This window comes from Lampris incognitus, chromosome 6 (assembly GCF_029633865.1).
Source record: "Lampris incognitus isolate fLamInc1 chromosome 6, fLamInc1.hap2, whole genome shotgun sequence".
In the NCBI taxonomy this organism is placed as follows: Eukaryota; Metazoa; Chordata; class Actinopteri; order Lampriformes; family Lampridae; genus Lampris; species Lampris incognitus.
Genome location: NC_079216.1, coordinates 29,212,134 through 29,230,552, shown reverse-complemented (window position 1 = coordinate 29,230,552; position 18,419 = coordinate 29,212,134). Strand labels below are relative to the sequence as shown.

Below are 18,419 nucleotides of genomic sequence, written 5' to 3'. Positions count from 1 at the left end.
GTGTGTGTGTGTGTGTGTGTGTGTGGTGTAAGAAATGGTGTCACTCCTGGAGAGCCCAACCTCCAGACATTGCCTACACTGACACATCACAACACCAACACACCTCATTGGTTAACAGGCCTACAGACAAGCTCATTTGACATAAAAGCAGAGTGATCTATCTAACTTGTGCTATCAAAACTCATTAAAAGTTTTTGGACCAATGCAGAAATCATTTCAACTTTGATTTTTAACAAAAATTATTCCTTTTACTTGTTTTCAGTTTGCTAGTTAGCAAAAGCAGAAAGCACAGAGACATGAGTAATATGTTTGGTCCATGCTGTTCTGACAACCGTTTTTATATTCTTTGTGATAAGTGCCAGCCCACCTATTTTGTGTGTGTGTGTGTGTGTGTGTGTGTGTGTGTGTGTGTGTGTGTGCGCACACAAGCACATCAGTCGGTCCTCTTGGCCCATGCGAGGTCATCTGATCGTGGTTTCTGGCCCGTCAGTCGTTCAATCAGTCTTTCCATCCATCTCCAAAAGCCCAGCTGGTCCAATGGATAGTTACACCAGCCTAGAATGACAGAATGAAATAAGGGAGAAGAGGTGAAGATGGATAGTAGGAAAGAAATGACGGAATGTTAGAAATATAAAATGCAAAAGACTGCAAAGGCTTAGAGGAAGGAAAAGGAAGCAATAACAAGAGAGAGGGCATTCCAACATTGAATACCCAAAGGTAAAAAGGTAGCACACACAGGACTTCAGTACAAAGTTGACTAATCTTAATTTCACCAATTTATTCTGGCCATGTCAACTAACCCAGCCACTGAGGATGCACAAGCTAGTTCATTCTTAATGCTGATCCCAAGCCTGGATAAATGGGGAGGGTTGCATCAGGAAGGGCACCAGGCATTAAACCTTTGCCAAATCTAATATGCGGATCATGAATCAGATTTGCATATCGGATTGGTCTAGGCCTGGGTTACCAATGACCGCCACAGTACTGTTGATCAGCAGGGTGCCGGTGGAAACTATGCTAGTGTTTGTTGGGCGAAAGAGAAGGAGAGGGGGATGTCATGCCCAGAGGCAGCAGGAGAGGAGGAAGGGTAAGAGTGTGGAGGTGAGAGTCAGAACTGTGAATGTTGGCACTATGACTGGTAAAGGGAGAGAGCTGGCTGATATGATGGAGAGAAGCAAGGTAGATATACTGTGTGTGCAAGAGACCAGGTGGAATGGGAGTAAGGCCAGGAGCATCAGAAGTGGGTTCAAACTCTTCTACCATGGTGCGAATGGTAGGGGTAATCCTGAAGGAAGAGTATGTCAAGAGTGTGTTGCAGGTGAAGAGAGTGTCAGACAGAGTGATGAGTATGAAGGTGGAAATTGAATGTGTGATGATGAATGTTGTCAGCACATACCCCGCAAATTGGGTGTGAGATGGAAGAGAAAGAAGAATTCTGGAGTGAGTTGGATGAAGTGGTGAAGTGTGTACCAAAGAAGGAGAGAGTGGTGATTGGACCAGACTTCAATGAGCATGTTGGTGAAGGGAACAGAGGTGATGAGGAAGTCATGGGTAGGCATGGTGTCAAGGAGAGGAATGTGAAAAGACAGATGGTGGTGAATTTTGCAAAAAGGATGGAAATGACTGTGGTGAATATGCATTTCAAGAAGAGAGGAGGAACACGGTGATGCATTACAGTGGAGAAAGGTGCACAGAAGTGGTCTATATCTTATGCAGGAGATGCAATCTGAAAGAGATTGGAGACTGCAAGGGGGTGACCGGAGAAAGTAGCTAGGCAGCATCAGATGATGGTCTATAGGATGACTTTGGAGATCAAGAAGAGGAAGAGAGTGAAGGCAGAGCCAAGGATTAAATGGTGGATGTTGAAGAAGGAAGACTGTTGTGTGGAGTTCAGGGAGAAGTGAAGACAGGCACTGGGTGGTACTGATGAGTTGCCAGATGGCTGGGCAACCACTGCAGAAATAATGAGGGAGACAGCTAGGAAGGTACTTGGTGTGTCACCTGGACAGAGGAAGGAAGACAAGGAGACTTGGTGTTGGAATGAGGAAGTGCAGGAAAGTATACAAAGGAAGAGGTTGGCGAAGAAGAAGCGGGACAGCCAGAGAGATGAAGAAAGTAGACGGGAGTACAAGGAGATAAGGCGTAAGGTGAAGAGAGAGGTGGCAAAGGCAACATTAATAGCATGTTGTATGATAGGTTGGACACTAAGGAAGGACAAAAGGACTTGTATCGGTTGGCTAGATAGAGGGAGCGATCTGGGAAGGATGTGCAGCAGGTTAGGCTGGCAGCCATACCAACATGTACCCTGGCTCTACCAAATGGCGGAAGCTAAGCAGGTATGGGCTTGGCTAGTACTTGGATGGGAGACCTCCCAGGAAAACTGAGTTGCTGCTGGAAGTGGTGTTGGTGGGCCAATAGGGGCAGTCTTCCCTCTGGTCCTAATAAAAACAACAACAACACAAATCCTAATGCCCCAGTGCAGTGACGGGGACACTGTGCTGTATGAGATGCCGTCCTTCGGATGAGACGTTAAACCGAGGTCCTGACTCACTGTGGTCATTAAAGATCCCATGGCACTTATCACAAAGAGTAGGGGGTTCCCCAGTGTCCTGGCAAAATTCCCAATCCATCTGGCCACCTAATCATCCCCTGTGTAATTTGCTCAATGATTCCTCCCTCTCCTCCTCAGTTTGATGTGTGGTGAGCATTATGGCATAAAATGGCTGCCATGCATCACCCAGGTGGGTGCTACACCTTGGCGGTGGTTGAGGTAAGTTTACTACGCTCTTCAATGCGAAGTGCTTTGAGTGTCTAAATAAAGCACACTTTAAATATAATCCATTGTTATTTTGATAGAGGATAAGAGATGATAACGTGCTGACAAGTGAGGAGAGTGTGTTGACAGGGTGGAAGGAGTATTTTGAGGGGCTGATGAATGAAAAAAATGAGAGCGAGAGTATCTAGTACATTTCTCTCTCAGAGAGCAGTTTTGGCAGCTTGCCCCCTCTGGCTGGAGGAATTACATGTTCAAGTCCAAAAAGTGCAGAGTGGCTGTAGAGCCATGACTGGCTTCATGATAGTGTTTGGATATGGCAAACATAAACGTGTGAATGGCTGTTTTATGTTCTGAAATTCGTTGTTCGAGTGCTCTCTTGTTCACACATGCTTGTCCACAGTGCGTTGCAATTTATGAATTGTTTGATAGGGAACTTCTTACCAGTGTGTAAGAATCTGTAACCTCGGAACTATTTAATTGTATGGTATTTGCCATTTCACCTGTTTTTAGCCTAAGCAAGATGGTGACGGGAAGATGCAAAACTCTAGGCTTCAAAACCTAGGCCGAAACATTAGCATGTTAGTTGACATGGCCAGAATAAATTGGTGAAATTGAGATTAGTCAATTTTGGCAACTTTGTACTGAAGATCTGTGTCTGCTTCTTTTTTTTTTAAATCTTAATTTTTTGGGGGAATTTTTTTTTTACCCTTTTTTATTAGATGGCTACAGAGAAGAGGCAGAGGGGAAATGGGTGAGAGAGAGAGAAGGGTATGACATGCAACAAAGTTCACCGGCTGGCATGGAACCAGCAACAGTTGCAACCATGTGGCTGTGTGCTGTAACCATCCGACTATGGAGGCGCCCTCGGGTGTGCTACCTTTTTACCTTTAGGTATTCAACGTTGGAAGTATATTACTTTGTTTTAGCACCACAAACAAATACTGGGAAGGTGCATCCTCTCAAAGATCTAACAGCAAGAGAGGAAGAGAGAGAGAGATTTCTTGATTTTTAAAAGTAACTTTTTATTTAAAAAAAATACAACCATATTCAAAACACAAGCAAATAAACAGATTCTTAAAGAAAAAAAATCACATCAATTCTTCAGAAAAAACAACTTGGTTGTCTTTACCGAGCACAACACATACCCATGAGCCCAGATAATACTGAATTGCTTGATATCTTTCATTTCTCTGTAATAATTAAAATCAATCATCATCCTGGCTCTCATCATTCTAGTAAACGGCAATTTTACATCAATGTCTACTGAGTTGTCGATCCTCCTTTTTCTACTCACATAAGTAGCCATTTTTGCTTTTCCCAAGATAAAATTCATTAGTTGACATTTTTCTTTTACAATTTGTTTATATTTAAACCCCAGAATTAACATGTGCTTGGAGAAAACCTCCGCTACCTTCCTGAATAAACTCTCCAACAACATGAACAGTGGTACCAGGCGCATACACTCTAGGTAACAGTGGAAAACAGTTTTTTGTAAGGACAAAAAAGACATTTATCACTCACACCTTGACTAATAACGGAGAGAAAAGCATTAACTGCTACTATCAAATGTACACTTCTCCACTGTAGGTCAGCAACCTTTTTTGTTAACGGTGGTTTGTATAAACCCCTCCAAGCAGGTTTGACATCATCTCCCAAACCCATATGACTTCGCCAAGGTGTGTCAACATGATTGTTTAGTTTACTGTTGCTTAGACACTTAACCATTGTTACGTCCCGTACTGTTTTTGTGTTTATGTTTAATGTATGCAGGCCTGCATGTTGTATGGATATGTTGCTCTGTCCTGGTGTGTTGTGGTTATTTGTCTCCCCCTAGTGTCCCAATAATTCTCTCTTTCTTACAGAAGCTGCAGCTCGGATCCCCTGTCTATCAACACACCTGTTCCGTATCACCAATCAGCTACGCCCTGCTCCTCCTCCTATATATAGTCCTAGTTTTTCCATTGTTCCCTCTTGTTCTCCTGGGTAGTGGCAGTATCAGGAGGCGAGTGGTTGGTTTGGTTGGGTTTTTGTGTTGGCATTATTTTTGATTGTTTAAGACTATTTATCTCTGTTCAGCCTATGTTTGTTTGTTGGTTAGTTTTTCTTTGTCCTTTTCTCGTTTAAGCTCATAGGGGACATTTGGGTAAGTTGGTAAGTTTAGACATCCTGGGGTCTACATTTACTTTACACGTAATTTGTTTGTTATTCTTCATTAGTTTAGCGGTGAGCACCAACCCATGTGTTTAGGGGCGCTTGATACCTGTTTGGGGCGGGGGTTCTTTTCAGTTTATACGTAGTTCATTTGGTGCCACTGATTAGCGCCCTATGTTCCCTATGTTGCAGTATTTTGTGTTAAATACATATTTCTTATAGGCTTCCTGCTTAAGTTGTGGTTTTGTGTGGCTGCACCCACATTTGGTTTATTCTGTTGTGGTGAATGTTGCGCCTTCATCCTCTGGCCACTAGGGGGCGTAAAATTTAATGGGGGCTCGTCCGGGATCCTTGATCCTTGTCACCCACAACAGATACAATCCGTATGTTGGTGTGTAGTGCACACGTACGTTTAGGCTGACAGAGGGTAGGTGGTGCTGGTTGTTTGTGCTGTGGTTGTTCTATTGGTGATTGTGTAACGTTGACCATGAGTGTATTTAGCCTGGATGAGTTTATCAGTAGTCCATCGGTGGACCTGATTGACCGCTGTACGAAGGTCGACCTGTATGCCATAGCCGCCCATTATGGGATTGCAGTGTCCAAGAGTCTGAGTAAGCCTGCTTTGCGGGAAGTAGTGGTTCATGGGTTGGTGGAACAGCAGGTGCTTGGCACGGCGATGCTGTCCCCTGACCCCCCCCCCCCCCAAGTCCGAGAATGACCCTATAGTGGGCTCAGAGGTCTCGGATGAGGGAGAAGGGGAGGAGGATAAGGGGGAGTTGTTTGGGAAGCCCATGTTGGGCGGGGCTTCTGCATTGACAGGTAGGCCATCTATGGCACGGTTTCCCCCATGCCCACGTCTACTGGTGTAAGTGAGGAGTTACGGCGCACTTGACCACGGGATCAGTTTCAGCGTGAGGCACAGAAGAGGGAAAATGCCCATCTGTTGTCTCTCCGGAGACTGGAGTTAGAGATGGAGATGTCTCACTGCAGGATGGCGTTAGAAATAGCTTCAGAGAAAAAGGTGAGGTTAAAGAGAATAGAGTTAGAGGCTGCTGCGGCCGCTGTGAAGTCTTCCCCCTCAGCAGAGAAGCCCTGGGCGCTAAAGTATAGTAGCGCGGATTCTTCCGTAGCATTTAATGTGAGCAAAAACATTACTTTGGTCCCTCAGTTCCGTGAGGATGAAGTTGACGCTTATTTCGGCGCGTTTGAGCGGGTAGCTCACGCACTGAAATGGCCGAGAGATGTGTGGGCGCTATTATTGCAGTATAAATTAACAGGAAAACCCCAGGAGGTAATAGCCACACTCACCCTGGATGACAGTTTGTCATATGATCCCATTAAAGCTGCCGTGCTCCGCGCTTACGAGCTGGTGCCGGAGCCATACAGACAAAAGTTTAGAAATCTTCGAAAGTCACCCGGTAAAAAGTTTGTGGAGTACGCCCGTGAAAAAGAAGCTCTGTATAAGCGCTGGTGCAAGGCTAGCAGTGTCACTGACTTTGATACATTATCTGAGCTAACCCTCTGAGAGGATTTCAAAAACGGCTTGGAAAATGGCAGGATGGTGACGTATCTTAATGAGCAGAAAGTCACCACGTTAGCTCAGGCTGCTATCCTTGACGAGTTTGTGCTAACGCACAAACACACGTTTGGGGCTTCCCGTCAAGACAAGAGCTGGTCTAATTACTCTGCTCCACTTAAAGCGCAGTCAAGTCTGCCCAGCATGACGACCCCCTCCAATAAGGAGCGGGAGTGTTATTTTTGCCATCGTGTAGGTCACATAAAACCAGACTGCCCAATATTAAAACAAAATATGGCGCAGACCAAACGCGTAAAAGAGGTGTCATTAGTGACTACTCCTCCGGTGAGGGGTTGTGACTCACCAGTGAACCCTGTGTTTAAACCGTTCCTATTGGACGGGAAGGTTTCTCTCTCGGGAGATGAGTCTGATCAGCGTTCGGTGCGCATCTTACGCGACACCGGAGCTGCCCAGTCTTTCATATTGCCCGACGTGTTACGTTTTCTGAGGGCTCCTCGTGTGGGTCTAGCGTGTTGGTGCAGGGTTTTGAAATGGGTTATGAGTCCGTGCCTCTTCATCAGATGCACTTATCCTGCAATTTAGCCAGTGGTATTCACAAGGAGGGTGTGCGCTCCTCGCTACCGTTGAAAGGTGTTTCATTCCTTTTAGGTAATGACATTGCGGGTGGCAGCGTAGCTCCGGTTGTGGAGGTTCTAGATCGCCCAGTTCTGCAGCCAGATACGCTGGCTCAAAACTTTCCAGAAGTATTTCCCGTTTGTGCAGTCACTCGTGCACAGGCATGGAGATCGCCTGATATTGACTTAGCCGACACCGTGTTCTCTCCGGTGTTCTGAGGGGACAGTCTCCGCTGGTGCCTTCTCTGAATGTTCTCCAGAAGTGTTAAATCTAAATGAGTCTGAGTGTGTTAAATCCCCTCCCGAGTCAGTCTCTACCAATGACGAAGGAAAACCTCATTATAGCTCAGAAGGCAGATAACACCCTCTTTAAAACCAAAGGAGTTGAATCGAGTGCAACTGGACTTGGTATATATCCGTGAAGACGTTTCGCTTCTCATCCAAGAGGCTTCCTCAGTTCGTGCCTTTCTGACTAGACCAAGCTAGTCTGACTGGCTGGTGATGAGACTTAGAATTTCCTTTTTGGAGTCGTTGTCAGAGCTATAGATGTCCATGGCTCTGTGTTCCGATGTTTACCAACGCCCGTCGCTAACGGAGCCATAGATATGAGTGGCTCTTCTGTGTACCGATGTTTGGCCGCGCCCGTCACCATCGGAGCTATTGATTTGCATTTGTTTAGCAGCGACGGTCATTGGTGGTGTTAGTTTCGACTTCATTATTCAGTGGTCATGAGTCGTTGGAGCGGTTAGTGGCCGACTGTTCTTGGAGGCTAGGCTTCTTGAGTCTCCTGGGTAGAGATGAAAGGACGGCATTGTAAGCGGGAGATAGGTGGTGTCGCAGACCTCCTCTGTTGAGGGATGGTTTTTCCAGTTTCACATAGATGGCTTCATTCACCCCTCTTTCAAACCATCTATCTTCTCTGTCCAAAATGTGTACGTTGTTGTGCTCGAAGGAGTGTCTTCTCCTTTAGGTGTAGATAGACTGCTGAGTCTTGTCCTGAGGAGTTTGGCCTTCTGTGTTGGGCCATCCGTTTGTGTAGTGGTTGTTTGGTTTCCCCTGTGTATCAGCCAGTGCAATCCCCATTGCATTATACAGCATACACCAGATTGCTTTTTCGGGTGTGTGGTACACGGTCTTTGGGATGAACCAGTCTTTGTTGGAGTGTCTTGCTGAGTTTGAAGTATACCGGGATGCGTTGTTGAAAATTCTCCTGAGTTTCTCGGAGACCCCAGAAACATACGGGATGACTGCTATTCCTTCTGTTGTGGTAAATGTTGCGCCTTGGTCCTCTGGCCACTAGGGGGCGTAACAACCATCATTCCATACAGTAATTTGCCTTTTACCCCTCCCAAATTTAGAAAAGTACTTCTTTTCTCATCTAAAAAATAACCTGAACAGTCATCAAAACTGGGACAAATAACTAAAAAAGGAAAAGGATCATCTATATTAGGCAAGATCCAACCAATTCTGTATTCATTTAACAGGATGGATTCATGTCCCGTCAGTGTTTCCAGTGTTCAAGCAGCTTGTTGGTGAGCCTCACAGATCACACTTCCAGACCATCTGCTAGAGCAGCTGCATTGTCCAAGTCAGGTCCAGCAGTGTTCACCACCAATCCAAGGGTTAGAATCCCTGCTCTGCAAAACATTTCTATGACTGCTGATCCTGCCCACCAGGGGGTGTTCAGACATCCTCCATGCACCACAGGCTCCCTCACCAACCAGTATAAGGAGTCACTTTGCACTTTCCTCTTTTTCACCATAATTTTCCGCACTGTTGAAACGCCGCGGTAGAGAAGTGGCAAGGTTTGAAACTTCAGAGTCTTCAGATCTATGAGGAACAGTGAGTCATGCAGTCCCAGTCCACCAAACCTCTGCAAAACTGTGCATGCCAAGGGTCTCCATACCAAGTCTCTTGGGCCATAGTGTCTCTGGATAAACTAAAGGCAGAAAGCAGCACCTCTACTGGCCAAATGGATAAGTCTCTCTCCTCCTCCCTCTTTTGGGAGAAAAGGAACAGCGTGGGGAATCCAATACAATTTACCCCCCCCCCCCAAAAAAACGACTAACTACAATAGCTTGAATTTGTGAAAGTAAGTTTGAAGGGGGTTCAACACAAACTAATCTGTGCCATAATGAAGAGGACACTAGATTGTTGATTACAAGTGTCCTCCCTCTGTACAACATGCTTGGCAAGAGTCATTTCTATTTTTTTAAGTCAGCCTTCTGTTTTTTCTAAAACATTCTCCCAGTTCTTTTCTAGCACAGATTCTTCACCTAAAAGTACTCCCAAGTACTTTATCCCTCCTTTTTTTCAAGTTAGCCCTCTTGGTAGAACTAAATTATCTATTGGCCTTTTCCTCACAACTTCACTTTTTTTCCAGTTTACCTTAGCAAATGAAATATTATTAAAAAGACCGACAGTCCCCTCCAAGATATCGATGTCTCTGTTAGTGATTAACATAACATTGTCTGCGTATGCTGAAATTTTTACATATAAATTACAATCTGAAAACAAAAACCTGAGTTATTTTCTGAGTTTGTGAAGAAAAGGCACAATGGAAAAAGAATACAGTATCCCAGAAACAGAGCATCCTAGACATACTCACCTCTGTACATTAAAAGGTGCAGCCAAACCATTAATTTTGAGTATACTCACAATGTCACGGTACAGTACCTGGCTCTTGGCTATGAAACCTGGGCTGAACCCAAAAGCATTTATCGTGTGCCACAGATACTGGTGTTCAATCCGGTCAAAAGCCTTTTCCTGGTCTATGGAATTGAGACCAGTATCTATACCCAATGAGCTAGAGATTTCCAAAACATGCCCAATTAGAATTAAATCACTTATTAACCTGCTGGGCACATAGTAAGTCTGGTCAGCATGAATGGCCTTACTCGTCACCTCTCCAAGTCCAGAGGTTCCTCAGATCTTGTAGATCTCCCTTTTTGGGCAGCAAAGTGATAACTGCCCTTCTACAGCTCTGCCGTAGTTGTCCTTTGCACAAATTGTCTTGAAGCACCTCCAGTCGATCTTTACCGATCATGAACAAAAAGACTTAGAAAACTCAACAGGCAGTCCCTCAATGCCAAGTGCTTTTCCATTTACCAGACTCATGAGAGCAGTATACAGTTCATTCAAAGACAGTTCTGCATCCAACACCACAGTATCAGCATGCACCTGAGGTAACCCAGCATAAAAAGATCTAGCCAACTCTGAATCCTCCACATATTCACTTTTAAAAGAGTTCATTGTAGAAGGAGGTAGCATATCTGTGGTTTTCAGGGGTTCTCATTATCATGGTTCCATCTTCAGAGCATAAAGAATGAATGATCTTCCTCTGACCATTTTTTCGCTCCAAACCAAAAAAAAACAAAAAACTGATGGGGCATCTATTTGAGACACATTCATGAAACGTGAATGGACCAGAGCTCCCTGTGCTGCCCAACAGGTTGGCTAAGGCAGCCTTTTTAGCTTTAAGGACTTCAATATGCCCTTGATTTCTTGTAGAATCCATTAAACTCTGTAATTCTACTACTTCATCTCTAGTTCTTTAAGAGGTCTGGTAATGTGCCTGGTGACATTGCGAGTATACTGCTGACATAATTGCTTTATTTTGCTCTTTCCTATATCCCACCATTGCTGTACTGAAGAAAAAGATTTGCTTTTTTTATGTAAAGTCCATAGAAATTCAAAAGCCTCTCTGAAAGATCTATCATGTAAAAGGCCAGTATTAAAATGCCAATATGTGCTCTGTACCTTAACATTTTGAATGAAAAAGGAGCACTGAACAAGACAATAGTCAAGAAAACCAACAGGAACTATTTGACAAGTTTTACAGATACCAAAATGATGTTTAGAGCAATAAAAACGATCAAGTCTGGCCAAAGATAACAAATTATCCTTGGAGTGACTCCAGGTGTACTGCCTGTCATTCCTGTTAAAACCTCTCCAAACAGCTTTTAGGTCATGGGTTTCAATTAACCGAGTTTTGCAGATGAAGCGGGATGAGGCTCTAGATCAGGGGTGGACAATCTTATCCTGAAAGGGCTGGTGTGGGCGCAGGTTTTTGTTCCAACCAAGCAGTTACACATCTGATCCCACTCATCTTTGCTGAGGAACCTGATTAGGAGACACAGGTGTGTAACTGCTTGGTTGGAACAAAGACCTGCACCCACACCGGCTCTTTCTGGATAATATTGCCCACCCCTGCTCTAGATGATTCCTGTCTAGTTTGGCATTTTCTGTACAATTAAACCCCCCCCCCCCAAAAAAAAAAAAAAAACATCAGTACAATTGTGAATTACATCTGTCACAGCTGTAAATTTTGCTTTTGGTAAATGCTTTTGCGCTTGTGTTTATTCCTTCAAATTTATTCAAAGGAAGTTTAATGTATGAATTTGTTTATTATTGTACATTGTATATTATTGTTTGTTATGGATTGCGTTGACTTCTGGTGTGATAGAAGCTTGGTGCACACCTTTGCACACCGCCCCTGCTTGTTATTTGGGACAGGTGATGTGGGATGGGAGCGGTTGGACACTAAATGTCGGGTGACTGAAGTGGCGGTGGCACAAAGTCTTTTGACCGCTATTTAAGTTTGTTTCATGCAATAAGTGTTTTTTTTTATTATTTCCTTTCTTTATTATGTTAATGTAGAAACAAGTTTGGAACATTTTTGAGTTTTTAAATAAACATAATTATTTTTTGAAGTGGCGAGTGGCAAAGTTTTTTTGGAAGTGAGTCAAAGCCGACCCCGTCTTCAGAGCCCACGGCTTTTATCGTGGAAAAGCCGAAACAACATCACATAAGATGTTCAATAGTCTCATTCTCTCAATGCCCGAAACTGGAGCACAAACGTTTAGAAAAATCATTTTCACACCTTCATATTGTACTGTGACTTTTAAAATATGACCACACATTATTTCTTCTACCTCAAAAGAACAGGGACTAAAACTCTCAAAAAAGCACACCAACACCACCACTGCTAGCTAATTTATGGCTTAGAATTACTTGCCCAGGCCACTCCTTCTTCCACTCACTTTCATTCACAGCGTCACCGTGAGTTTCTTGTATAAAAACCACATCTTATCTTTTCATTCCTACCAATTTGAAAAGAGAAGATCTTTTCACATCACTCTCTGCTCCGTTTATATTTAAAGACCCTATTTTGAAATCAGCCACGAAATGCAGAGACGTTGTCTCGGCAACAAGAAAAAAAAAAAATACAACCAGTATGTGGAAAATAGTCCATCCATCCATTAGCTGAACTGCTTATCCTGTTCTCAGGGTTGCAGGGATGCTGGGGCCTATTCCAGCAGTCATTGGGCGGCAGGCGGGGAGACACCCTGGACAGGCCGACAGGCCATCACAGGGCTGAGACACACACACACATTCATGCCTAGGGACAATTTAGTATGGCCAATTCACCTGACTTACATGTCTCTGGACTGTGGGAGGAAACTGGAGCTTCTGGAGGAAACCCACGCAGACACGGGGAGAACATGTAAACTGCACACAGAGGACGACCCGGGATGACCCACCAAGGTTGGACTACCCAGGGCTCGAACCCAGGACCTTCTTGCTGTGAGGCAACTGCGGTAACCACTGCGCCACCGTGCCGCCTGTGGAGAATCATTTTTGTCTTAATCATCATCAATTAGATGTGCTTTGATTTTTGTCATAATTTTCTTGAGCCGGTGAATCTCTTGGTCACTAAAAGTCCCCTCTTCATTCCTCATCAGTGCCACAGACCTGACAAAAGATCTTAAATCAGGGAATTTTTTTCAGTCTTAACTGCCCTTTGCCCTTTAGTTTCAGTTAATTTTTTTTTGTAAAGGGTATAAAAAATGGTTTCATCCTCTTGTGATGGCGTCCACTCACATTCCTCATCAGATGAATCACCAACACTTTCTTAGCCTTGGCACCATCCTGTTCTTTGTCAGACATTTTCCTTTTACTACAAAGGGACGGTTTACAGGATGGTTGTGAAACCAGCTATGTTATATGGTTTGGAGACAGTGGCACTGACGAAAAGACAGGAGGCGGAGCTGGAGGTGGCAGAGTTGAAGATGCTAAGATTTTCACTGGGGGTGACGAAGAAGGACAGGATTAGGAATGATTATATTAGAGGGACCGCTCAGGTTGGACGGTTTGGAGACAAAGCAAGAGAGGCAAGATTGAGATGGCTTGGACATGTGTGGAGGAGAGATGCTGAGTATATTGGGAGAAGGATGCTGAATATGGAGCTGCCAGGGAAGAGGAGAAGAGGAAGGCCAAAGAGGAGGTTTATGGATGTGGTGAGGGAAGACATGCAGGTGGCTGGTGTGACAGAGGAAGACGCAGAAGACAGGAAGAAATGGAAACGGATGATCTGCTGTGGCGACCCCTAACGGGAGCAGCCGAAAGTAGTAGTAGTAGTATTCATCATTCCCTAACTGCTTTCTGACCTTTTGAACTATTTTTTCAAACGAAAAGTTTCCTGTTCAGTGAAAGCTTTCTCCCCCAGACCACTAGGCCTTTTCAGAAAAATCTTCACTGAATCAAGGAAGAGTTGCAAATCAGGAAACACTTTGTCAACTTTCACATTTCTGGCCCCTTAGTGTTCTGCAAGAACTTCTTAATACTCACTACAGAGTATCCAGTTTGTTGTTAAGTCCCCGTTTGTGAGGCAGCCAGAGACTCCACATCACTGGCTTCATCACCTTCACTCTCATCCAACTGCAGACACCTACTCTGACGAGAAACCTTTGTCGCTATACTAGAAGGCGGAGACACCTCATCAGGTTTCCTTTTTTTATCCTTGACATTAGAAGAGTCCTTCTTCACCAACATCACACATTCCTCCTCCAGAGAACATTTTGCTTCATTAGGTTCAGACTGTGTCCATTACATCACAGTTAATAGTATCTGTGGAACACTTTTCAAGAACCTCTACAACAGTACTGTCTTGTGTAGGGCCCGGATACGCAGCACCTGAACCCACAGGCCCTGAACTCACCGAACCCGGATTGTCAGCAACTGAGCCAGAAGCCCCTGCTTTAGCAGAACCTGGATCAGCATGACCCGAACCAGCAGTCTCTGGGTTAACTGACCCATGAACAGCAGCACCTGAACCAGCAGCCAGAAACTCAGCTTCACTCTGGTTTTCTTCCTGCTGCGTTTCTCCCTGCTTTGAGCTCGGCGCCGCAGTCCCAGTTTGCTTGGGGCCCTGTGCTGCTGTCTCACCCTCATTTGGCTCAGCAGTTGATTTCTCTGGACAAGAATGTACGAGATGACCCTCCATTCCGCAGCCAAAACATTGCATTGTCTCTGATGATACATACACATCGTAGTCAAAACCATCAACCCTGAACTTCAAAATCAGATTTAACTCAGTTTTGTTCCTCAGAACCATAAAGACCTGCCTTCTGAAGATAACATGTTTTAAAAGCAGAGATTCGCAGCTCAGATTGATCAGTTTTATAGGTGACATTAATCTCTCCGCAACATGTCGTTGCTAATGAACGGAGGGACTTTGGACAAAATTACCTCTTTGGCCGGATTGACCAGCGGCACCACCTGAACAAAGGTGTCCTGGATTACCATGCCTTGCTTCACAACTACGTTGACCTTGTCAATACTGTCGAGAAACACAACGCCTCCACTATTCATTCTCAACGCAGACTTCACACTGTCATAACCAATGATTTTTCCGATTGCTAAACCGCAATCTTCTACCGAGCACTTGAAGTTCGAGCAAAGTTTAACTCCATGTTGGCATGTGAGCTCCTCCAGCCCCACGCCTCCGACTCCGCGAGTCTGCATACACCACCACGACAGTAAATCTGTCAAAATACAAATCCCCCAAAAACACGAAACAATGAAAAATAGCAACGTTAGAAAAGATAGAAAAGGCCGAAACGCTCACTCACACACTTTCGCTCCGCTCCAAGAGAGAGAGGAGGGGGGGGGGATGTATATGGGCATGTGAGGCTGTATTTGGGGGGGTGTTCAGGTTACACATACACAGCGTTTGGTATTTAGGATTTTGTCAATTTTAAATGAGAGTAAAAATAAAAGGTATATTCTCATGCATGCAACTTGATGTGAACCCATTTGTTTTTGCTCTCCTCTTCTTTCTCTCCCTACATCCTGAACCTACAGTAAAATTTCCCATTTACCGCCCCCCACACACACACACACTCACACAGACACACACACCCAATTCTCCCATTTTCTCCCAACTCCCCTTTCTATCTCCCGCACCCCACACCATTCCTCCATTTCCACCCCTTAGTCTCTCCCCCGCTCTCTACCTCACAATGGGATTTTGTCCCAGAAGATATCCTTAGGCCCTTCTAACGTACTGCAATACAAATGGAAACACACACAAACACTCCACCCTCCACATATACATTTTATAGTCCCTGTTTAAAACAAATCTCATGTAACTACAATTAAATATGTATGTACAGCTGCAGGTTAGATACACACTATGTATGCACAGCTATGCTAAACTAAGCTAAGCTGTGTAGGTCCCTATATTTATGTACAGCTACAGCTCACATACACACGTGTGTAGCTAGGTGCTATAGTCTGTCTGTGTACAATATGGGCTATATGTGTGTGCATTTACATACACACACAAAATACATTGCTGAACAACTAATACTCATGTACAAACACTGCTGCTTTAGAAACAGCCAAGCTGTCTCTTGAAATTGAGAATTTATTGTAACACACACACACACACACATGCACAAAATTCATGAATGAAGTATCTAACAACCCATGTTCAAATGTTCTACAGAGAGCATGGATATACACTACCGTTCAAAAGTTTGGGATCACCCAAACAATTTCGTGTTTTCCATGAAAAGTCACACTTATTCACCACCATATGTTGTGAAATGAATAGAAAATAGAGTCAAGACATTGACAAGGTTAGAAATAATGATTTGTATTTGAAATAAGATTTTTTTTACATCAAACTTTGCTTTCGTCAAAGAATCCTCCATTTGCAGCAATTACAGCATTGCAGACCTTTGGCATTCTAGCTGTTAATTTGTTGAGGTAATCTGGAGAAATTGCACCCCACGCTTCCAGAAGCAGCTCCCACAAGTTGGATTGGTTGGATGGGCACTTCTTTGAGCAGATTGAGTTTCTGGAGCATCACATTTGTGGGGTCAATTAAACGCTCAAAATGGCCAGAAAAAGAGAACTTCCATCTGAAACTCGACAGTCTATTCTTGTTCTTAGAAATGAAGGCTATTCCATGCGAGAAATTGCTAAGAAATTGAAGATTTCCTACACCGGTGTGTACTACTCCCTTCAGAGGACAGCACAAACAGGCTCTAACAGGTACTATTTAATGAAGATGCCAGTTGGGGACCTGTGAGGCGTCTGTTTCTCAAACTAGAGACTCTAATGTACTTATCTTCTTGCTCAGTTGTGCAACGCGGCCTCCCACTTCTTTTTCTACTCTGGTTAGAGCCTGTTTGTGCTGTCCTCTGAAGGGAGTAGTACACACCGGTGTAGGAAATCTTCAATTTCTTAGCAATTTCTCGCATGGAATAGCCTTCATTTCTAAGAACAAGAATAGACTGTCGAGTTTCAGATGAAAGTTCTCTTTTTCTGGCCATTTTGAGCGTTTAATTGACCCCACAAATGTGATGCTCCAGAAACTCAATCTGCTCAAAGAAGTGCCCATCCAACCAATCCAACTTGTGGGAGCTGCTTCTGGAAGCGTGGGGTGCAATTTCTCCAGATTACCTCAACAAATTAACAGCTAGAATGCCAAAGGTCTGCAATGCTGTAATTGCTGCAAATGGAGGATTCTTTGACGAAAGCAAAGTTTGATGTAAAAAAAATCTTATTTCAAATACAAATCATTATTTCTAACCTTGTCAATGTCTTGACTCTATTTTCTATTCATTTCACAACATATGGTGGTGAATAAGTGTGACTTTTCATGGAAAACACAAAATTGTTTGGGTGATCCCAAACTTTTGAACGGTAGTGTATTCATTCAGGTGTGTACACACACACGCACACACACACACATCTATACATATACAGTGCATCCGGAAAGTATTCACACCCCTTCACTTTCCCCACATTTTGTTATGTTACAGCCTTATTCCAAAATGGATTAAATTCCTTTTTTCTCATCGATCTACACACAATACCCCATAATGACAAAGCGAAAAAGGTTTTGTAGAAAGATTTGCAAATTTATTACAAATAAAAAAACTGAAATATTGCATGTACATAAGTATTCACACCCTTTACTCAGTACTTGTTGAGGAACTCTTGGCAGCGATTACAGCCTCAAGTCTTCTTGGGTACGAAGCTACAAGCTTGGCACACCTATATTTGGGGTATTTCTCTCATTCTTCTCTGCAGATCCTCTCGAGTTCTGTAAGGTTAGATGGGGAGCGTCGCTGCACTGCTATTTTCAGGTCCTTCCAGAGATGTTCAATGGGGTTCAAGTCTGGGCTCTGGCTGGGTCACTCAAGGACATTTACAGACTTGTCCCGAAGCCACTCCTTCGTTGTCTTGGCTGTGTGCTTAGGGTCTTTGTCACGTTGAAAGGTAAACCTTCACCCCAGTCTGAGGTCCTGAGCGCTCTGGAGCAGGTTTACATCAAGGATCTCTCTTACTCCATTCATCTTTCCCTCGATCCTGACTAGTCTCCCAGTTCCTGCCGCTGAAAAACATCCCCACAGCATGATGCTGCCATCACCATGCTTCACTGTAGGGATGGCATTAGCAAGGTGATGAGAGCTGCCTGGTTTCCTCCAGATGTGACGTTTGGCATTCAGGCCAAAGAGTTCAATCTTGGTTTCATCAGACCAGAGAATCTTGTTTCTCATGGTCTGAGAGTCCTTTAGGTGCTTTCTGGCAAACTCCAAGAGGGCTGTCATGTGCCTTTTACTGAGCAGAGGCTTCCGTCTGGCGACTCTACCATAAAGGCCTGATTGGTGGAGTGCTGCAGAGATGGTTGTCCTTCTGGAAGGTTCTCCCATCTCCACAGAGGAACGCTGGAGCTCTGTCAGAGTGACCATCGGGTTCTTGGTCACCTCCCTGACCAAGGCCTTTCTCCCCCGATTGCTCAGTTTGGCTCTGCGGCCAGCTCTAGGAAGAGTCCTGGTGGATCCAAACTTCTTCCATTTACGAATGATGGAGACCACTGTGCTCTTCCGGACCTTCAAAGCTGTAGATATTTTTTTGTACCCTTCCCCAGATCTGTGCCGTGATACAATCCTGTCTTGGAGGTCCACAGACAATTCCTTTGACTTCATGGCTTGGTTTCTGTTCTGACATGCACTGTCAACAGTGGGACCTTATATAGAGGTGT

At 44.2% G+C, this 18,419-nt stretch overlaps 1 protein-coding gene across 1 annotated transcript in view; it reads right to left on the bottom strand.

Moving 5' to 3' along the window:
• Positions 1-433: 433 nt before the first annotated feature.
• Positions 434-18,419, bottom strand: part of si:ch211-212o1.2 (uncharacterized protein LOC492735 homolog) — a 136,934-nt gene continuing 118,948 nt past the window's right edge. The window contains exon 6 of the mRNA XM_056282141.1: positions 434-555. Within this exon, the coding sequence (XP_056138116.1) occupies positions 434-555 (122 nt within the window). The remainder of the gene's footprint in view (positions 556-18,419) is intronic.